The sequence below is a fragment of the Rhinatrema bivittatum genome, chromosome 3 (assembly GCF_901001135.1).
Source record: "Rhinatrema bivittatum chromosome 3, aRhiBiv1.1, whole genome shotgun sequence".
Classification (NCBI taxonomy): domain Eukaryota; kingdom Metazoa; phylum Chordata; class Amphibia; order Gymnophiona; family Rhinatrematidae; genus Rhinatrema; species Rhinatrema bivittatum.
In genome coordinates, this window is record NC_042617.1 from 92,520,679 (window position 1) to 92,541,704 (window position 21,026).

The window sequence follows — 21,026 nt, forward strand, 5'->3', positions numbered from 1 at the left end:
TTGGCTCAGACATGGAATCGGCCCCAGGTACTTCTAGCATCTTCAAGGTCTGGGAAATCAGGGCCAGTAACTCATCTCTATGAAAGAAACGCAACATAGTCCTATACGGTTCCAGTCCTGGAGGAATTTCCCTGTCCTCCAGAGAGTAAGGATCGGCTTCATCATCTGTGCCATCCAGATCCCTATTGGGAAGCCAGATGCCGATCTAGGCGTACTTCGGCCCTTAACTGCAGAATCAGGTGTATGGGAGGTCACCACCTGCAACTTCGACCTGGCAAGATTGGCCAAGAACAAGAACTGCAACTGAAGAAAGGATTGCAATCCTTGAAATAATTCCACCCAAGAAAAAGCAGAAGGATCCAAGACAAAACCAGGAGACACCTGTCCTGTGCCCACTGAGCTACATTCCCCCACTGTTGAACTGGTTAAGGAGTTCCAATGTCAGGTATCCCTTCTGACACATCTTTACCCAGGCCCTAATCAGGCTGGGAAGAACCTGCCTTAGTAAAATCAGACAAAGGCAATTTTCCCTGAGCCTACAAGTAGCACTGGCACAAGTCAGAGGGAAGGCCAGGCTGAGATGCCCAAATATGACAGGCAGCAAAAGGTGTGCGCCCAACTGAATTCACGTATAAAAAAAAAAAAAAACAACTTAGGTGCACAACCCTGCGCTTGATTAGCGCCCAAAACCTGGAGCGCCCTGAATGCAGCCCAGATTGTGCATACAGGCAAGCGAACGCCTAAAATCAGATACGGCTACCAAATGGACTCCCAAGCAGGCGTCCAAAAACTGGACGCACAATCTGGACGCACAGCCAGATGCATGCGCATGAACCAATGGTCCTGAAGAGGGCAGCCTAATGCGTGCAAAAACACCGCTGTGGCCTATCACTCGGCACACAGAGAAAAGTCTAGAAGTGGAGCCTAGCCCAAAAAGGCGGCTCAATCTGCCATGCTACCCTTGGCCCTGAAACTCCCTCGGGGGCGGGAACTAACATCAGATTGGCACGCACATCACGGAGCCTAAAGGAAGCCCTACAAAAAACCCTCCTCAGTTTTTTTAAAATTTTATTTTAAGCTTTACCTGAGCTCAGCCCGTCCCGGCTGAGTACAGAGTGTCTCTGGCTGCGGGGGGAGAGGGCAAGTGCCATCACCACTGCACTCTGCTTCCTGCACCCGCTGCCTTTCAGCTGTTTCAACAGCTACGTCCATGCCAGCTGAAAAACCCACTACCGGACCAAGGCACTCATTTGAAGGACCACAGAAATCACCTCAGGAATTCTCAACTGGAAGAGGGACCATTTGGTATCACTGTAGGAGAGTGGGGCAAATTAAAAATTTGTTTTCTTTCTCCTTCTAAAACTTGAAGCAATTCCCAGTAGGGAGGTGCATGTCCACCACCTGCTGGAGTCTGAGAATACTGGCAGGCTGATGTTACTACAGGGGTATGTATACTGTAACGTTGCTTGCTAGGACTCCATCTGCTGGTGGGGGTGCATAACACACTGGTGCTGGATTCATCTGTCCGGATGCTAAGAAATAGCTTGGATTCCCTTTCCGTAGGGACTGCAACTACTGATGCCACAGTACTGAACAGCCCCTGCTGGAATAAGCAATGGGAAAGGAAGTCTGGGCAAAAAAAAATCCAGGTCGCCTCATTGGGCTGCCCCACAATTATAAGGCTGATGCAGAATAAATAAGTCTGCATTCAGAATGTCAACTACTCACTCACTCCTCTATCAGATAAAATGAACATTCTAGTATTTGAATGCAAAGAGATAGGCTTTCATTAGGTTTTACCCAAAGTCAAAATATGAAAGCTCTGAAAGGAAATTCACAAAGAGACGAGACTATTTTATCAGCCTGCCATGTCATTTCTGACACATACATTACTTTCTTAAAGAAACCCAACTCATTTATAACTCAGCTTATAACAATTATAAAGAAAAATATTTAAACATAAACTGGTTTTAATTTGGTTACTTTTTAATGTATCGGGCCCACAGACTTCAAGAAAAATTTTAGCTTTGCATTGCTATTACTTTATCATTGCTAGCCCACAAGCTTTAGGCTATACACAGAAGACATGGAAAAAGTGTTTCTGTTCCATGTCATAAGAAGACTCACTGCATTCAATTATGTAGATTTTTCGGCAAATGCAGCAAAATCCATTAGAGTGCACAACAAATTTGATCATTTTCCATATATATTACCTAAAAGCATGACATTTAAAATAGGTAATCTTTAATGATGGTATGACAAAGCTATATATTTTCTTTTTTAAATGATTTTTTATAAACTAAATCAAAAATGTTTTCACACTCCATGATTACATATTTTGTTTACATTACATTGCAAGTTTCCAAATGCAATGTATGTAATCAAAACTGCAGAAAATTTAATGGGAATGACTGAAAGATTCTTAAAGCTCTATTCATACTAAAGTTAATCCAGGTTTACAAATATACAAAAAATACTCTCTCAGTATATAAAAACCTTCCTTAAGTAATCTATGCCAGTTCCTTTTTCCTTTGTTCTGCCATCTTTTCACTGCATGAATGAGAGGACTACAAAACCAAAATGCTCAGCTGAGAGGAAAACATTTACCGCTCAACAAAAATTAAGAGATTTATTCAGCAACAAAAACCCCCTATGCTGCCTTGAAGAGTTCTGAAGTGTACGCTGTAGAGTGGCAGAAAATTGAGATGGTGTCACTCCACTTATTTACACCTAAGCCTTAAACTGTTCTTGTGGGTCTATACAGATCCTATAAAACAAATTATATATGGTACTATAAATTCCATATTTCCACAACTGTTCATATCTGTAATGTGAATTAATGGATCTTTCAGGAAAGACATATATCAACTAACACCTAAAGAAATTATCCATCTGTGTTAAAATGACCCTTACAGTTCAAAAATTATAATTTTTGGGGACTTTCATGTTTTCCCAATGTGGACCCACATTTAAAAAAAAAAAAAAAAAAAAATCTGCCTCAGAGATTACTTTCCACCATTATTGATTTCCAATAGTAATTCTGCACACAAAAAGTGACAGCCACATTCTTGCGACCGAAACTTAATGGGCAAAAGCTCACTGCAGTTGCTGATTGGATAAGCATTGGATGGCTGGACCAATCAAAAAAATTCAGAATCCTGCATTCCACACTGCATACTATTCAGTCTCTTCACTTTTTAAGCAAGATCACTACTAGAGACCCATAATGGAGGAAAACCCCTGAGGCAGATTCTGTCAAATCAAAGATCCGCATTGGAATAAAGCATGGACTTTGTATGAATCATGAATCATTTTTCCAAAAGTTGCATCAAGCCATGATACATATTGGGCATTTTATTTGAATTTAAATAAAATTAATAAAAAATAAGCATTCAACAAGAATGAATTTAGGGTGACCAATGATCATACAAAGACACTCCTAACACACTGTATGCTATGTGGTAGCAATGTATGAAGACCCCCCCCCCCCCCCAACGTGGGCAATTTACAAGGGAACGAACCTTATAAAAGCCATTTCTGCAGTTAAAACAGTGGAATACCAATGGAAATGGTATTTTAAAAAACTGCCTGCAAGTAAGCTCATACATAGGACCAAGTTTTCCAACAGTGAGCATAAGCACTCCTGAGGGCAAGATTGAGAGGGTTTACACTCATGCACACACTTTGGAATTTTACAAAATGTGTGCATTTTTTTTCCCTGCAAAACTATTCACACAAATGAGCAGATGTAAATGTGTGCAAATTGTTTTCCTGGGGTAATTTTCAAAACAAACTTGTGCACATAAATTCACTTGGACAAGTGGTGTGAAGTCTGAAGTTATTTGACTTTGCAGCAAGGCAAGCAGTTAAAAAAAAAAATTACTCCCATAAAAAGTAAAGAGAAAGCAGACATCCAGAAAGTAAATGTAGATAGAGGGGGATATTTTTATGGAAAGCTGGGCCATACACTCTTTTGGCCGATTGTGTAGCAGTGTATTTTCAACTATAGTTAACAGCTAGTCAGCTTTTTATTTCACATTCTCATTTATGCACTACTCCTACTACCATAAGAATATACATCCATTTTTGTTGCTGAACAGATCATGAAGCACAATTGGTCTGAAGAAAATGAATTAAAACAATTTATTAAAAAAAAAAAAAATAGGGAACAGAATGCCATATAAGCACATCTGTGAACTACTACAAGATGCAGTCAAGTCACTGATGCAGGATTTTATAAAAATAAGCGTGTATTTTTCTATTCAGTAAAAAACAAGTACTTACCCTGGCAGTCCCTGTACCACACGATATAAACTGTTTCCTACCCTCGGCGAATACAGATCGCTTAGAGAAATACATTCACCAACGCATGCTGTGAACTTGAGCAATCATTACAATGCTTCAGGGGAAAAAATGTTTTTTTAACAGATGGGTGGAAGGTGAAAGCTTTAAATGTCTTTTCCCCCCATCATTGTTTTGCACCATTTTTTTTTTGTATTAGCTTAGAATATTAGTTTGTGGGAAAAAATGATTGCATAAAGAAACTCAATCAAGTAGTTCTACATAAAATAGCTTATGACTGTGGTTGAGTTAGATGCCCCAGGCCACAGTGAGGACATGTAATGTAGGCAAGGTCTTGGTGGTAAATGCTATCTACCTTATATTCAATCCAAAAGAAAACATTAAAAATATATAAACAACTGTTTCTGCTGTGCAATCCAGACACAGTACTCTGCAGTCATGTGTCTGTGTGATAAATGCCAACAAGTTTCCTTCTGAGCAGTCAGTAACTATTTTATTCTTATAAACCTAATGAGACTTTATTAATTTTTAACTTTCACATATTTTGCCTTCCTCACTAAGAGGGTAATTTTCAAAGGAGCTGCGCGCATAAAAGTAGCATATTTCATAGCAATTTTCAAAAGCTTATTTATACATATTAAATTAACAATTCAGCTCTAAGGAGTGAATTTTCAAAGGAGTTACACACAAAAAAAGTATCAAGTAAAACCTTTTGAAAAGTATCTCCATAGCATATATCAGGATCAACAAAATCAGTATTTGATTTTTTTTCCCATGTTTCAGAAAAATAAAAATCATGTTTTATTTCCTTCTTACTCTAGATAGATGGATAATCAAGAATAATTCTCACTTTTTCAGTTTGCTTGAAAATTAGACAATAGGTTGAACTCAGCTAACATTTAAAAAATAAAAAACTCATAACAAGGTTTCAGATAAGAAATATCTTCGACGCTAAGTAGTAACCAATTATAAAAATTTTGCTTTGTCATTTCAGCAAACTATTTTAAAAAATATCTATGAAATGAACCCTTTAACATCACTAGATTATTTATCATGTCTTTTTAAAAAGGTGAACATATTTGATCAAAATCTTATATCATCTGACTAATCTAAAATCAAATAAGTTTATGATCAAATCTAGTCTTCCTTGAAGTTAGTTGATTTGTTATGTTGATCTTGAGCAATTAACATTCTCAAGACACTGCAAACTCCAATCATGGACAATTAAGTTTCTAAAGGACCATTTTAAATAATCATACTTCATATTATGTATTAACTTAATGTTTCTGCAAAACAGAAACAGCAGTGTTGAAAAACAAGTTTAGATTACAGTGAACATTGTAAATTAAAATTGCCCTGGATTACACTTGGATGGACTTCACAGGAGGGTGTTCCTATCATGTATCCTACTAAATAATTTGGTGCAATCCAGTGAGGATATCAATCACGAAGTTCTCTTTATTGGCAGGCAGTGTAGTGCACAGGGGCTGATACATTATTGGACTAAGTATGTTTGGTGGCTTCTCCCAAACTTGAGTCTAGAGGAAAATGGATATATATATCCATTAGTCCAATATTGTATCAGCCCCTGTGCACTACACTGCCTGCCAATAAAGAGCACTTTGTGATTGATATCCTCACTGGATTGCACCAAATTATTTAGTAGGATACATGATAGGAACACTATATATATATATTTTTATTTTTTTTTTGGGAGGGGGGAAATGCTGATTTCATACAAAGAGAGCAGGTTCCATATCTGAATGTTTTGCAAAAATATTTCTTTAAAATTTTTAGATAACCTTTTTAAAATATTGTGCTTACCACATTCAAAGGCATGTATGATGTCTGGGATAACCACTATAATGTTTTAGTTTTCAAAATAAAAATATTCAACAATGAAATATACCTGGTTTAAATTTAAATCAAAACATAAGACATACCTTAGCTTCTAAGAATAAGCCTTTAAAATAACGATATTGAACTAGATGTCCCTTCAAAAACATAACTGTTGCTTTCCACAGCGTACTGTTAAAAACAAAACAAAAAAAGCTTATGTTTAAATGGAACAAAAAATACATTTGAGAAACAAATATTAAGTAAGAGGTTTTTTGTTGTTTTTTTTACTAAAGTATACTTTTGAAATAGAAAAACTAACAGTATTTTGAATAAGAAAAACAATCGGGAGAAGCTAAAGATATTAAATGCAATCAGCATTTAGACTTCCTTACTTATTAGCTACTCTCTGAAATGATTCAGGAGGCCAGAGCAGTCAAGGAAGACATCCTATAAGATTGTAGTAAATTTTATATTTTTAATATCTACTTTGCCAAGAAAAACGTGTATGCCACTAAAAAGTATAAAAGTTCACCAGACCCATAACGAAAAGCCAGACATATCAACTAAGTCAAATGACTGCGAACATGCAAATTAAAAAAATTAGGACAATCTCCTTAGAAGCAACATCACCTGCAAATAAACTAAATGCAGTGGTACTATGGCATTAGATATTGAGACAAGATAAACTAAACAATCATTAGTAAATAATGTACTGACAATGTGGAAGAGTACACAAAATTTTTAAATATTTAACATTCCTGGGTATGCTATATCCATCTAGAATTAAAAAAAAAAAAAAAAAAAAAGCATATGCCACCATGCAGGGCATTTGATTTCAGAAAAGCATCACACAAAAGTACTCAAAGATAACATGAATCTTGCCTTCTTCTCAGAGTAAATTATATTAAAAAAGGGAAAAACAAGATGCATTTATCAAAACAGAATATAAAGCAAGTTTGCTTACTGAAAACAGTGTTTTCCGTAGATAGATGAATTAGCCATTACATCTGGGTGATGTCATCCGGCGACACCCAATAGACTCATCTCTCTTAACTAGTAAAGCTTTGAGCTCTAATGAGCATGTGCAGGAGTTCCCGCACAGGCACTGCCTCATGAGCCTTCTCAGGTCAGTATCAGAGCTAGTACTAGCTATGTAGTTAACTCTCCAAGGAGGTGGGTGGCCATTCCATAACTAATTCATCCTATCTACAGAAAACATTTACAGTAAGCAAACCTTTTTTTGTGTGTCAATAAGCAGGCTGAGTTAGATATTAAATGAGGGGAGTCCCAAACAGAGTTGCAGTGAAGCGTTTAGAGATTAAGCAACCCAGAGCCCACTGTGGACAGTAGACTACTGTGAGAACAGGTTACACAAAACTGCCTGTCCAAATTTACGGTCGCTCATTGATAGATTGACCAGACAATAATGGGGTGTAAAAGTGCAAACTAATAACCAGGTCGCAATTTTTCAGACATCTTCAAGAGGCACCTCTCTAAGTAAAGGCTATGAAGCCTTATGTTCATCTTAATCACCTTTAATAGTCTTCAATCTGTAAACCTGCCAAGCTGAAGAAGTGTTAAATACAGTCTGCTATGTAGATAGCCAATGAACTTTGGGTGACTGCTATGAAGGGTCATATGACACAAATAACTGCTACGCTTGGCAGAGTGGTCGAGTCCTTTTCTTATAGTGGGCCAAGGCTCTTTTACAGTCCAAAGTATGAAGGAATTTTACTTCTTTATGCACATGTGGCTTTGGAAAGAATGTGGGTAAAACGATGGATTGATTGATGCAGAAAATGGAAACAACCTTTGGGAGAAAACTCAAGTGAGTGAGAAGGATCACCCTGCTGTGGGAGAACTGCATGTGTGGTGGACAGTATATGAGACCTTTGAGTTCACCGACTCTTCTAGTTGAGATAACAGCATCAAGAAAAACTAATTTCTGTGTCAAAAATATTAAAGAAGCAATCTCTGAAGGTTCAAAAGGTGGTCTTCGCAATTGAGAAAGGATCACATTCAAGTCACATGAAATTGGAAGTCTTTATACCGGAGGTTTAACAAGTAAATATCCTTTTCATAAATCTTGATACCAGTGAAAGAGCAGATGTAGGTTTAGCATTCTCTAGAATATGGTAAGCCGCGTCACCTCAACACAATGAAGGCCTCACACCACAACAGTCACATAAAAATACAAAGGCAGCCCAGCATCTTAACTAAAACAGCTCCAGCCCATTTCCAAACACCCCCACCCCCCCTGTTAAAATGTCCTTTCAGCCTGTGCTGAACACGTTTTAACTGGGTAGCCGCACATTTTAACTTCTGATGCATTAGTTTAGCATCAGGAATTTAAAAGATAGCTTGTGCATTAGGAAACTATGCACTGAATTTCAGCACAGTTTTAATGTTCAGCTTTCTGTACTGACTTGTCATATCAAGTATACCTGGGATTTGACAAAGGATGCTCCTTCCTGCTTGCACTCCTTGATATCTCCGCAGCTTTCGATACAGTCAACCATGCTATATTATTAAACCGGCTATCCGACATAGGAATCTCAGGATCTGTCTTCAGATGGTTCGACTCATTCCTCAGTAATCGAGGTTATAAGGTTAAAATCAATAATATGGAATCTCCTTATACTAATTCCCCACATGGAGTCCCCCAGGGCTCCTCTCTATCTCCCACTCTATTTAATATTTATCTCCTCCCTCTTTGCCATTTCCTCTCGTCGCTAAATTTGAAATTCTACGTATACGCAGACGATGTCCAAGTTTTGATTCCTATAACAGGCTCTTTGGACTCAGCAATCAAATTATGGGAATCTCACCTTCAAACTATTAACCATCTCCTTACTAGCCTCAACCTGGTGTTAAATACTGCTAAGACTGAAATCCTGCTTATCACCCCTGAAAATAGTCTACACTTACAACAATTGCACACTACCTCCCACATCACTCATGCTAGAGATCTTGGAGTTATTATTGACAACCATTTGAGCTTAAAGAAATTTATAAATTATACTATAAAAGAATGCTTCTACAAGTTACAGGTGCTTAAAAAACTCAAGCCTCTCCTATATCACCATGACTTCAGGACTGTACTCCAAGCAATCCTGTTCTCTAAGGTCGATTATTGTAACTCGATCCTACAAGGTCTACCAGCTGTTACATTAAAACCTCTGCAACTACTCCAAAACGCAGCTGCAAGGATTTTGACCAACACTAAGCGCAGAGATCACATCACGCCCATTTTAAAAGACCTACATTGGCTTCCAGTTAATTTTAGAATTGTTCACAAATTCCTCACCATTATTCATAAAAACATCCACCACCAGACTCCACTAGACCTACTACACCCTCTCAAATTACACTCTTCAGCTAGACCTTTGAGAGATGCCTATAAGGGATCCCTTCATGTTCCCCCAATCAAATTGGTACAAAGATTATCTATCAGGGACCGGGCCTTTTCAACAGCAGGCCCCACCATTTGGAATACACTACCCCCAGACCTCCGACAGGAAACCTGCCTCATAAATTTTAAAAAGAAACTGAAGACTTGGCTTTTCGGTAGAGCCTTTCCTGTCTCCTAGACTATATCCTACTAAGATATTTTTCAATCAGCTGTACTTTAATAACTAGCAGAATGTCATATAATCATGTTATAATGCTAGAGTTATTCTCCTGAGGTTGGCCTCAAGCCCCTTCTCTCTGTTATATCTCTCTACTTTGATTATCTGTCTCTTCATTTCCAATTCCTAGTTACTCACCCTTGTTATAATGTAACTTTTTACTTTCTGCTCACAATCTGTCTCCTCTTTTGAGGTTTGACTAGTTACTGTTAATGTACTATCGTTCTATGTAAACCGAGTTGATTTGATCTGTATCAAGAAAATCGGTATATAAAATCCCTAAATAAATAAATAAATAAATAAATAAATCTTGGGTCCCTTGAGTACAGTCCAAACTGAAGTCCCCACTGAGGCTGTGAGCTTCCCCAAGATGTTTTCTTTGTTGGCTCTCCAGTCTGTACTGAGGGAAGCTCCCTTTCCTCCTCCATCAAATCCACTTCCATACATCAATCTTTACTCCTTGAGCCAAATTCAGACATCCCCTAATTCCAGACTCCTGATTAACTTCTCTCAGGATGAACCTTGTGCCTCGTAGGAAGCATCTTTTATAAACAGTGGTTCTCAACAGGTGTGTCGAGAGGTCCTGGGAGGTGTGTCACAGGCTGCTGTCTCCTTATCAGCCCGAGTGGGAGTTGGTTGACTTCTCTTATATTGGGCCTAACAGGAGGCTATTCTCACTTCCTTCTCCTTTCTGTCTCAGTGGGAGGCCGTTACCGCTTTCATCCAGATCAGAGCGAGACATTACCAATTCTTGATGGGACACAAACTTTATCTTCCCCTTCTGAGTCTGGCAGTGATGCTGCCGCTGATCTCTTCACCCTGTGGAGGGTGCGGGAAAGGAAGTTGGGGATTCTGAGCAGATAGAGGTGGAAGGGAGAGGGAATGTGGGGGCTGCTGAGCAGGAAGAAATGGGAAACAAGGGTCAGCATAGCTAAGCAGGGAGGGGGATGGGATGAAGGAGGTAGGAAGAGTCAAGCAGGGGAGAGGAAGAGCACAGGGAAGAGGATATGGGTATGCTGGGCAAGGATGCGAGTGTGAGCAGATGATTGAAAGAGTAATTGGGAGAAGTGAAGGATAATGGAGGCATGGAGGGGAAGTGATAGGGAGCAAGAGACATGTGTCAGTTTTGGGAATGTTCATTTCTTCTCTTTGTATTTTGCTTAGTGTAGGAGGAAATGTATTTGTTTCTAGCTCTCCAGTTTTGCACTGCATGCAGAGTGGCTTTTTTGAGGTTTCCATTCCAGTTTTGGTCTCCACATTTGTAATTTGTGGTCTTTTATTCTGTATTTGGTGAAGGTCAGATCCGTATGGGTGTGAGAGTGAGGTATTTTACTAGTATTTAGGGATTTGTATCAGTCTTTTGTTGCTTTTCCCTCATTCTCAATAGGACATGAACTAGTAGTGGTGCACTATTGCTGTCTGAATTCTTGGAGTTAGTATTGCTATGGTATGGCAGGTTTGCTATACATGTGCAGAGTGTTTTTTTTATTTTGTATATTTACAATACACCTGGTAGTAAGGCGTTTGTGTTTCTGTTACTGACATAGCACCAGAATCAGAATTTTTTTTTAGAAGGCAAGTTGTATGGGGAAATCTCTGCATGCGTTTGGGAACCGGAGGGGGAGGGGGGCGGCATGTTCCTGTCCATGATGGTCAAGTGTTCAGTGTGCCACACCTGTAAGCATTATCTGCCAGGTGTGTCCCAATAGAAAAGAGGTTGAGAGCCACTGTTTTATACTATCAAAAATCTGTCCCCTTTTGGAGAAAAACACCATCAATCTCTGATTGAACACTCACCTACCGACACCTCCCATTACTGGAAAGTAGAATATTTTAATAGCTCCTTTCTATTAAACCCTAGAGGGGATTACATATTTTTTTTTCTGTACAATGTCTTGTAGCCTCATAGGAGAGGTAGTAGATAAGTCTTTAAATAAAATCATGATGACGGAGACTGTTCCTCTGAGTCTGACAATACTACAGATGGTTCTTCAGGAGGTTGTTCTTTCTTTAGAGGAAGGCAAAGCTTGTGATTTAACTTGCAATTCAATTGGCAGGATTTCTTGAACAGCTTGATATGGCAGAACAAAGGATTGTCTCGGACTGTGGAATCAAATTAAAGAGGAGACATTCATTCCACATTCATTCCCTCACATTCCCTCTCCCTTCCACCTCTATCTGCTCAGAATCCCCAACTTCGTTTCCCGCACCCTCCACAGGGTGAAGAGGTCAGGAAGCGGAGGCAATTCTAAAAGCAAACTTGTTTAACGTAAACAGTGTTTTCTGTAGATAGCAGGCTGAATTAGCCTTGCTGTCTGGAAGTCCCCAGCTAAGGGTAGATTGAGTACACTGTTAACTATATATGCCTAAATGTGACATTCTTCCTTGCTGTCATACTCTTAAGAGGTCCAGTTTGAGAAACCCGTCCTGTAAGTGGACAGCTCTATGTGCCCGTAGCGTGGTGCAGTATTGCCACGCCCATTGCTGCATCTGATTTTGTTGTTGGAGGCAGTAGTGGGATGTGAAGGTATGAAAAGAGGACCAAGTAGCCACTCTACATATGTCCAGAACTGGCATGTTGCAAAGGAGCTACAGAAGCTGCCGTAGCTCTGAGCTAATGTGCCTTAACTTTAGCTGCAAGGCAATTGGCTGAGTCGAATAGCAAAAATGAATACATTGGGATAACCAGTTAGCTAATGTTCTTTTGGAAACTACCAATCCTGGTGCATTCGGGTTGAAGGAGAAAAAGTTGGGATTGTCGCTTAACAGACTGAGTCCTCTGTAGAAAGCCAGGGTTCTTTTACAATCCAGAATGTGTAGTATCCTTGATTGCGGTTTTGGAAAAATAGGCTGATAAAGTGATTGTCTGATTCAGTTGAAAAGCTGAGACCGCTTTTGGAAGAAAGGATGGATGTGTCTGCAAGGTGACTGGTAGAATTGCAAGTAGGAGAAATAGTAGTCTAATGCCTGAAATTCACTAAGCTGTCTTGCTGAAGTTATCGCCACAGGAACAATACCTTCCATGTCAGAAATTTCATGGAGGCAGTTTGCATCAGCTCAAAGGGTATAAGCATAAGTTTTCCAACACCAGGTTGATATCCCAAGGAACCGCTAGTTTTGAAACCAGGAGACAGAGTCTTAAGAGCACCCTTCAAGAAGTAAGACACCAATGGGTGTGTCGAGATTGAGTTTCCCTGCATGGAAAGATGATATGCTGCTATGGCACTGAGGTGCACTCTGATGGATGATACTGCTAGGCCAGAGGAGTATAACAGATTTAGATATTGCAGCAATTGTTCTGGGGAACATCCAAATGGGTCTAATGCCACTGTTGTACACCAGTGACGGTACCAATGCCTCGTGCCAGAATAATTCTCTCTTGTGGATAGTTTCCTGGTGGATAGTATAATATCCTGAATCTCAGTAGGGAGAGGGAGATGACTCAACACCTCCCTTTCAACCTCCAAGCCATCAGATGTAGAGAGGATTGTAGAGGATGAATGTGTGCCCTCATCCTGTGACAGCAGGTCCGCTCTGCATCCCAAGGAGAGTGATGGTCGAGTCAAGAGTTGTATGAGATAGGTGCACCACTGTTGTCTGGGCCACGTTGGTGCAATGAGGATGAGATCAGATTCTTCTGTGATGCATTTTTGGATCACATGACCTATTAGAGCTATTAGTGGGTATGCATAAAACAGGTCTCCTGTCCAGGGAATTAGGAATGCATCCTGAGCAATCCTGCATCTGATTGGGAACAGAGAGCAAAAACTTGGCAGGTGTATTGGACTCTGTTGCAGAGGTCCATGCAGGGTATCCCCCACTTCCTGAAAAGTGTGTTGCTACTTCCTGATGCAAAGCACACTCATGAAGATGAAAAATTCTGTTCAGCCCGTCAGCCTCTGTGTTCTTGATTCCTGGAAGGTAGGTCGCCTGCAACTGAATGGAGTGGTCTAGCACCCATTCTCTGCAAAGTTATCTTGGAACTGGACCCACCTTCTCTGTTTAAATAAAACATGGCCACCTGATTGGCCATGGAGATCATTATTTATTTTTAATTTATTTATTTTTTTGTTACGTTTTTTATACCGACATTCGTGGGTACATCATGCCGGTTTACAATATAACTAATAAAGGTGCCCATTAGTAGATGAGAGGTGTACATGGTGTTCCTTACACTCTTAACCCCAAAAGTTTGATTTGAAGAGTTTTCTCAATGAAGAAATTACTTACCTGATAATTCTGTTTTCCTTAGCGTAGACAGATGGACTCAGGACCAATGGGTATATTGTGCTCCTGATAGCAGTTGGAGACGGAGTCAGATTTCAATCTGACGTCACCACCAGTACATATATCCCTGCAGGAAGCTCTGTTCTTCAGTATTCTCTTCGAAAAGCAATTGTGGATATATGTGTCTAGATAATTTGATTATATGTACCCCAATATTAATCTCACCCTCCTGTGTTAATTTTATTATATTAATTTTTGTTTGCTTTAATTGAAGAATAATGTAAAACGGAAGAAGGTAAGTTTCATACGTTTGAATGCATGCCTTCATCGGCCTTGCTTCATTTCTGTAGTGTAATCATTAACTTACCTCCCTCCCGATCCCTTTATTTGTATATCTTCTTTATCTGAAACAATTTATTAATTAATGATTAAAATGTCCACTAAATAATGCCAATATTGGCTTTTTTTCTTTTTACTTTTTTATGAAATATTTGTAGTCAAAACGCCAATTGTTTGCAATGGATTTCTGTCGAAAAAATATTCTCAATAAATTTATTCTCTTGTGAACCCCGTTTGGGTAAAAAATTTTTCCGACTAAGAAATATCCGTATTAGACGCCATAATAATTAATTATTGAAAATATAAGACTTATCTCCCAACACAGCTGTGTTTCGAAAAGATGTCCTTTCTTCCTCAGGGGAGTTTGTGTCTGTTCTTTGGTATGTGCTAAACAGCTCTGAATGACTGGATCGATACTACTATGAGTGACGTAACAAGTAAGACGTCCTTCTTACCATTGGTGGGATTTTGATCTGCTGACCTTTTTAAAAAAAGCACATCAGGAAGTGCGAGAAAAAACGCCGTCATTCAGAGCTGTTTAGCCTGAGAGAAAGAAATCATCATCGCCATGGATCAGCGTTTGCCAATTTGAGGCAAGAACGCCATGTAGAGCTGTTTAGCTCAAGGAAACCAGCACGCTACTGACTAGCGCTTGCCAACTTGAGGCAGGAAACAACTAAACAGCACGCCATAGAGAAGAGTCCGAGGAACCTGAGAGCACATACCAAAGAACAGACACAAACTCCCCTGAGGAAGAAAGGACATCTTTTCGAAACACAGCTGTGTTGGGAGATAAGTCTTATATTTTCAATAATTAATTATTATGGCGTCTAATACGGATAATTCTTAGTCGGAAAAATTTTTTAGTCTTCTGGAGGGTCCGATGGTATTCCAGTAGATGTACCCGGTGAAGTTGGAGGGGAGTCTGGGGACTCCTTGTCAGGTTCAGAGGTTGCTGGAGTTGAATTGCAACAATTGTAGTTTTCTTTTTCAAGCTCCTGTCGAGGAGAAGGGAGTGAACATAAGGCCTCTTCAGAGAGACTAGAAGGCAGTTGAGGGTGGTACCGAGGAGACAAAGAAGCAAAAAAAGGTTTGCAGAATGTCTGATATCTGGGACATGGCCTATGAGGCAAAGCCCCGTAACCCTGGGCAGGAAAGAGAACATTTCTTTTTTTTTTTTTTGTGGAGGTGGGCATGTATATCCATCCCTTCCTGACCTGTTTGTTATGGAGGAGGGAAATGCTGCTAGAAGAGTTGTGGAATCCAGGCCTCTGTTTTCTGTCTGACCTCGATCTTCGTAGTGAGACTTTCGCCTCTTGACCAGCAGTTCCTGAAGCTGAGGCTATGTCAGTTTCTGTTTGGAAACCTTCAATGTGCAGACACTTCCTTTGGGAGAGGAAGCAGAAGAGCCTCAGAGACCTGCATAATCTCAACATCAGAAGCCATCGGTTCTCTTGGTGTGAAGACTACTTTGAGATTCTAGACGCCATTGCTCTTGTGAGGCTCCCTCCTGGCGTTTTCTCACCATGTGCTGCGACTCATGTTTTTATGCATCGACATGTGGCACTCCTGCGTCGATTGTGTTGTCTTCAGTTTCTGCACTGTGGGGGGGGGATTTTCCCTTTGACGCATGCGTCTATATAAGATGCACTGGTGCTATGTCTCGCCCTACGTTGTGCACTATACTGTGTCATATTCCGGCTACGCCTATTTTTTTTGGAACTGTGACTCCACTTGACTCCCAGAGCTCTTTGGCATTGGTTTGGGCGACGCTTTCAGGGTTTTATGGGGTTTATTACCCAAAAACTTATCTCCAAACTCTCTGGGGGGCTTCCCCACCTTTCTGATTTTTTTTACGTTGGCTCCAAAGACACCCATTTTGGCGCAGTTGGTGTCTGCAACTTCGGCCCGGGCAAAGACCGGGTGGAACGATGTATTGGGGCATACGAGCCCGAAGAAGCTCCCTCATTGTCCCGGAGTCTATTTTTTCTGCCCATTGATGCTGGGCCCTTGGTGACATCCTGCCACAGTCGCGGCAGGATGTTTGTTCATGGTCTGGCCCCAGGCACAGTAGCAATAGTTATGCCCATCAGTAACAGACATAACTTTGCCACACTGGCAATACTTGAACCTGGGGTCTTGGGAGCTATGGGTAGCACTTAAAAGTGCTTTTGGGGATTCACAAAAGTAAGACTGAATAGAAGAAAAGGCAAGGAGAGAAGGAGATCCATGTCTGAGTTCTGCGAGAAAAAACAAGCTCAGGCGGTCAGGCAATTGTATGGTAACCACCGCGCAGAGCAAAGCTCTGTATATCTTGAGAGAAGTTCTGCCTCGAGCCGCCCTAGGATGGACATCCCAGACAACATGGCTACTCAATCTGAGTATGTTTTACTCTTAAACAGCAACAGATAACATGTAGATTATATATATTTTAAAACTGGTCTAATAAACCTAAACATATCTATCTCACTTATCATCCTATAATTATTATGAAACTATGTACCGTATATTACAGGCACCTGTCTAGTTGTTATAATAAACAAATTTAGCAGCATTAAATTTATGTGCCTCATTGTTAACTGTTGTGACGGCTTCTTGCTTAACGACGGCATAGAAAAGAGTTTAAATGAATTAAATAAATAAATAAGTTCAGCCTGCTTATCGACGGGAAAAAATATTGATGAACTATCTTTTGGCAGAGTCTAGCTACATCTTCCGTACAAAAGGATGGTGCTCCTGCTTGAAAGGAGGAATTCCAATGGATAAACTATCCCATTCAAGCACCAGGATAAACGCTGTGGAAGATAATTAGTCATAAAACTTGTTTTTTTGCTGCGCAGAGCTGGCATTTGAATCACGGTGGTGCCATCATCTTGGCACTACCAAGGTCATGATGTGCTTACTTGATAATGGTGTCAGTGAACCAAGTATGCTGAGTAATGGCATCAATGTTCTTCTATGCACCATTGCCTCTGCACCAGCATACCCACCTTGGCTCCAAAGTGCTTTGACACAGAAGAATACATTCTCTTTTTTTCCAGAAACTCATCAAAAAAAATGTACACAAAAAAAAAAAAGAAAAGAAAAGAGGGAGAAAGAAAAATTAAGTCAACAGAAAAATCCCTATAAGTGGTTAATGAAAGAGAAAAAAAGCAAAAAAAAAAAAAAAAATTTGCATCCATTTGCCTAAGCTGAAAAAAAGACTAAGATGACTTGTGGGATGGTTGGTGGCAGCTGTGAAAAAAAACAAACAAACAAAAAAAACACATTCATGCTCAGAGAGATCACCTGAGCCTATCAGAGAGCTATTTCCATATCAGCATTGTTGGATGACGTCACCCACTTGTGTGGCTGATTACTGTCCTGCTTGTCCATGTAGAAAATATTTTTGTCCGACTTGTTTTAAATCTGCTGGTTGTTAGGTTCATAGTGTATCCTCTTGTTTTAATATTATTTGAAAGGGTAAATGCCATCCCCTATATATCTATTTCATCCCACTCATGATTTTATGAGCCTGTATCTTCTTGCTCATCTCTTTCCCAAACCGAAGAATCCTAACCTGTTTAGCCTTTCTTAAGGGAGCCATTCCATTCCCATTATCATTTTTCTTGCTCTTCTCTGTGCTACTAGTTCCACTATATCTTTTTTGAGATTGGGTGACCAAAACTACCTACATTCCTCGAGGTGCGGTTGGATTTTGATTTTAAATTTGTCTTTTTGAAATCTGATCAAAGTGCGTTACAATTTAGGTATTGTAGTTATTTGCACCATGGATCAGAGACATTATTTATTCTCTATTCCTTTTCAAATAATTCTGAACATTATATTTGCTATTTTGACTGTTGCTGCACACTAAGCTGAGAATTTCAAATGTCCTGCAGAGAAGGACTCCAAGGTTCTTTTCTTTGGCAGTAATTTCTAATATGAAATCTAGCATTGTGTATCGGTATCTGGCATTTTTTTTTTTATGTACATCACTTTGCACGTCTACATTAAATTTCATGTGCCAATTTATATGCCCAGTCTCCTAGCTTTGGAAGGTCTTTCTGCAGTGCCTCACTATTCATTTGTTATAACAACTTCGAATAATTTTGTGTCATCTGCAAATCTGATCACCTCATCTACTATTCCCCCTTTCCAGATCATTAATGAATATGTTACAACAGCATATGTGCAAGTATGGATCCCTAGGTCAATAATAGTGTGCTCATTTGCCAAACTGACCAAGTGCTGTTTAATTAACTGTAAAAAAATAAAAATAAAATAAAATGTACAATTACTAGGTAACTAAATTCTTAAAATATATTCAGAAATGTTATTGCTTACTGATCATCTGCATCAGGTGTAAGGACCACTGCATTCTGAGGTTTCCAATTTCCCAGTGAATCACAGCTTCCACATACTGCAAGAACCTCACCTGAAGAGACAAAACACTTTTCCTTTACCAGTTTGTACTTGCAAATTGGACTTAACAGCTTTAAGAATAAGTGTACAGCATTCAATAAATCTTAAGCTAAGTTTACAACAGCCACCCTAGGATTCCTTTGTCTATTAGCACAACTGAATCTTTTTTTTTTAATTCCCATTAACACTATTTGTTTCACTGCCAGGAAAAATCTTATGTAACCTCAATCCTTGTTCTATGGCAAATTCCCTTTGTTCCGCATGAACTGCTGTAGAAGAAGTATTACAATTTTATATGCTTGTTTCTTTCCACATTTCTTTAAACAAAACAAAACACATACAAATACATTTTTTTTTAACTGAACGTAAAATTTAGGAATTAAGATTCCATCATTTTACAATTACTAGGTTTTGCTTTTTTTCTCCAGCTGGCTCCATATAATAGGGTATTGTCATGCTGGGTCAGACCAAGGGCCATCAAGCCCAGCATCCTGTTTCTAGAGGCCGAACCGGGCCACAAGAACCTGGCAATTACCCAAACAAACACCAAGAAGATCCCATGCTACTGATGCCAGTAACAGCAGAGGCCATTCCCTAAGGGCTAGATTTTAAAAGCCCTGCGCGCGTAAATCCTCCTGGATTTACGTGCGCCGGTGTGCCTATTTTGCATAGGCCGCTGGTGCGCGCACAAAGCCCCAGGACGCACGTAAGTCCCGGGGCTTCGTAAAAGGGGCAGGAGGGGCGTGGCGACAGTTCGGTAGCGGGCCAGGAGGGCGGTCCCATGTACCCCGGCACTTGCGCCAACAAAAGTACGCGTGCGCGTACTGTTTTAAGATCTACCTCTAAGTCAACTTTATTAATAGCAGTTAATGGACTTCTCCTCCAAGAACTTATCCAAACCTTTTTTGAACACAGCTATACTAACTGCACTAACCACATCCTCTGGCAACAAATTCCAGAGTTTAATTGTGCGTTGAGTAAAAAAGAACTTTCTCCGATTAGTCTTAAATGTGCTACTTGCTAAAATCATGGAGTGCCCCCTAGTCCTTCTATTATCTGAAAGTGTAAATAACCGGTTCATATCTACTCATTCAAGACCTCTCATGATTTCAAAGATCTCTATCTTATCCCCCCTCAGCCGTCGCTTCTCCAAACTGAATAGCCCTAACCTCTTCAGCCTTTCCTCATAGGGGAGTTGTTCCATCCCCTTTATCATTTTGGTTGCCCTTCTCTGTACCTTTCTCCATCACAGCTATATCTTTTTTGAGAAGCGGCAACCAGAATTGTACACAGTATTCAAGGTGCGGTCTCACCATGGAGAGATACAGAGGCATTATGACATCCTCCGTTTTATTCACCATTCCTTTCCTAATAATTCCTAACATTCAGGTCGATACTGTAACGTGCGGTTGAATATTTCCCGTCTGTAACGTGCTGTGAGCGCACAATTCGGACGCGAAAGGCGATCCAGCGATACAGTCTCCAGTTTCACGTGTCCTTAGCGCTTCTTAAAACAGACGCATAACCCTTTCCGCACGCAGCATGTATATGATATGTAAATGAACGAATTAGCTGTATGATGAAGGAATGAGCTATTCCCCTCCGATACTGTGACGCGCGCTCAGATTATCTCCTTTGTAACCCGCTATTTTGCCGCGTCCTTAACCTGTTAGTTTATCGCCTACCCTCTACTTGGTGTTAGTGTGGTGTTCGAAAATTAAAACGGGAATAAAGCGTAAAAAATGGGAGTAAAACCAAAGGGAGTAAAGTGTAAAAAACCATGGATAACATTGCAGCGTAAGTTGTTTATATATATGTATAAATACCTGTCACTTTTCGAATCCCCCAGGCGTGCGGTCATCGAGGCGGCGGCGGGAGCCGGTGGGCGCCCGTTCATCCAGGCGGCGACGGTGGCGGGAGCCGGCGGGCGGGTGGGCGCACGTTGGATCCAGGCTGCGGCCGGGCATTCATCCAGGCAGAGGGAGCCGGCGGCGAAAGCAGCCTCCGGCCTCAAGGATCATAGGGGTGTCCTTCTCCTTCTGTGTGCCCGGGGACACTAGAGGTGGAGCCACCAATGAGCTCTTGCACAGAGACCCTGAAGGTCTCAGGAGACCTGAGGGCAGAGGTTTAGGCACTGCTGGCACCGTTGGAACCAAAGGGTACTCCACCCCCAGTGGTGCTGCAGGTAGCAGGATCACCAAGGGAACTGGCAGCCCCAAAGGCACAGAGTCAGACAGATCCGGGAGGGGTACCGCCAACTGGGGTATTGATTGCAAAGTCGGCGCC

The 21,026-nt window shown here is 40.4% G+C and overlaps 1 protein-coding gene across 6 annotated transcripts in view; it reads right to left on the minus strand.

The window, feature by feature from the left end:
* Nucleotides 1-21,026, minus strand: part of GPCPD1 (glycerophosphocholine phosphodiesterase 1) — a 237,850-nt gene that overhangs the window by 196,732 nt on the left and 20,092 nt on the right. For 4 of the 6 annotated variants that reach the window (XM_029593475.1, XM_029593474.1, XM_029593478.1 and 1 more), the window contains exons 3-4: nt 18,663-18,753; nt 6,246-6,330 (exon numbers count right to left, since the gene is read on the minus strand). In XM_029593475.1, the coding sequence (XP_029449335.1) occupies nt 6,246-6,330; nt 18,663-18,753 (176 nt within the window). Of the gene's footprint in view, nt 1-6,245; nt 6,331-18,662; nt 18,754-21,026 lie in introns of those variants that run through there. The other 2 variants (XM_029593480.1, XM_029593479.1) reach the window with 2 other exon arrangements.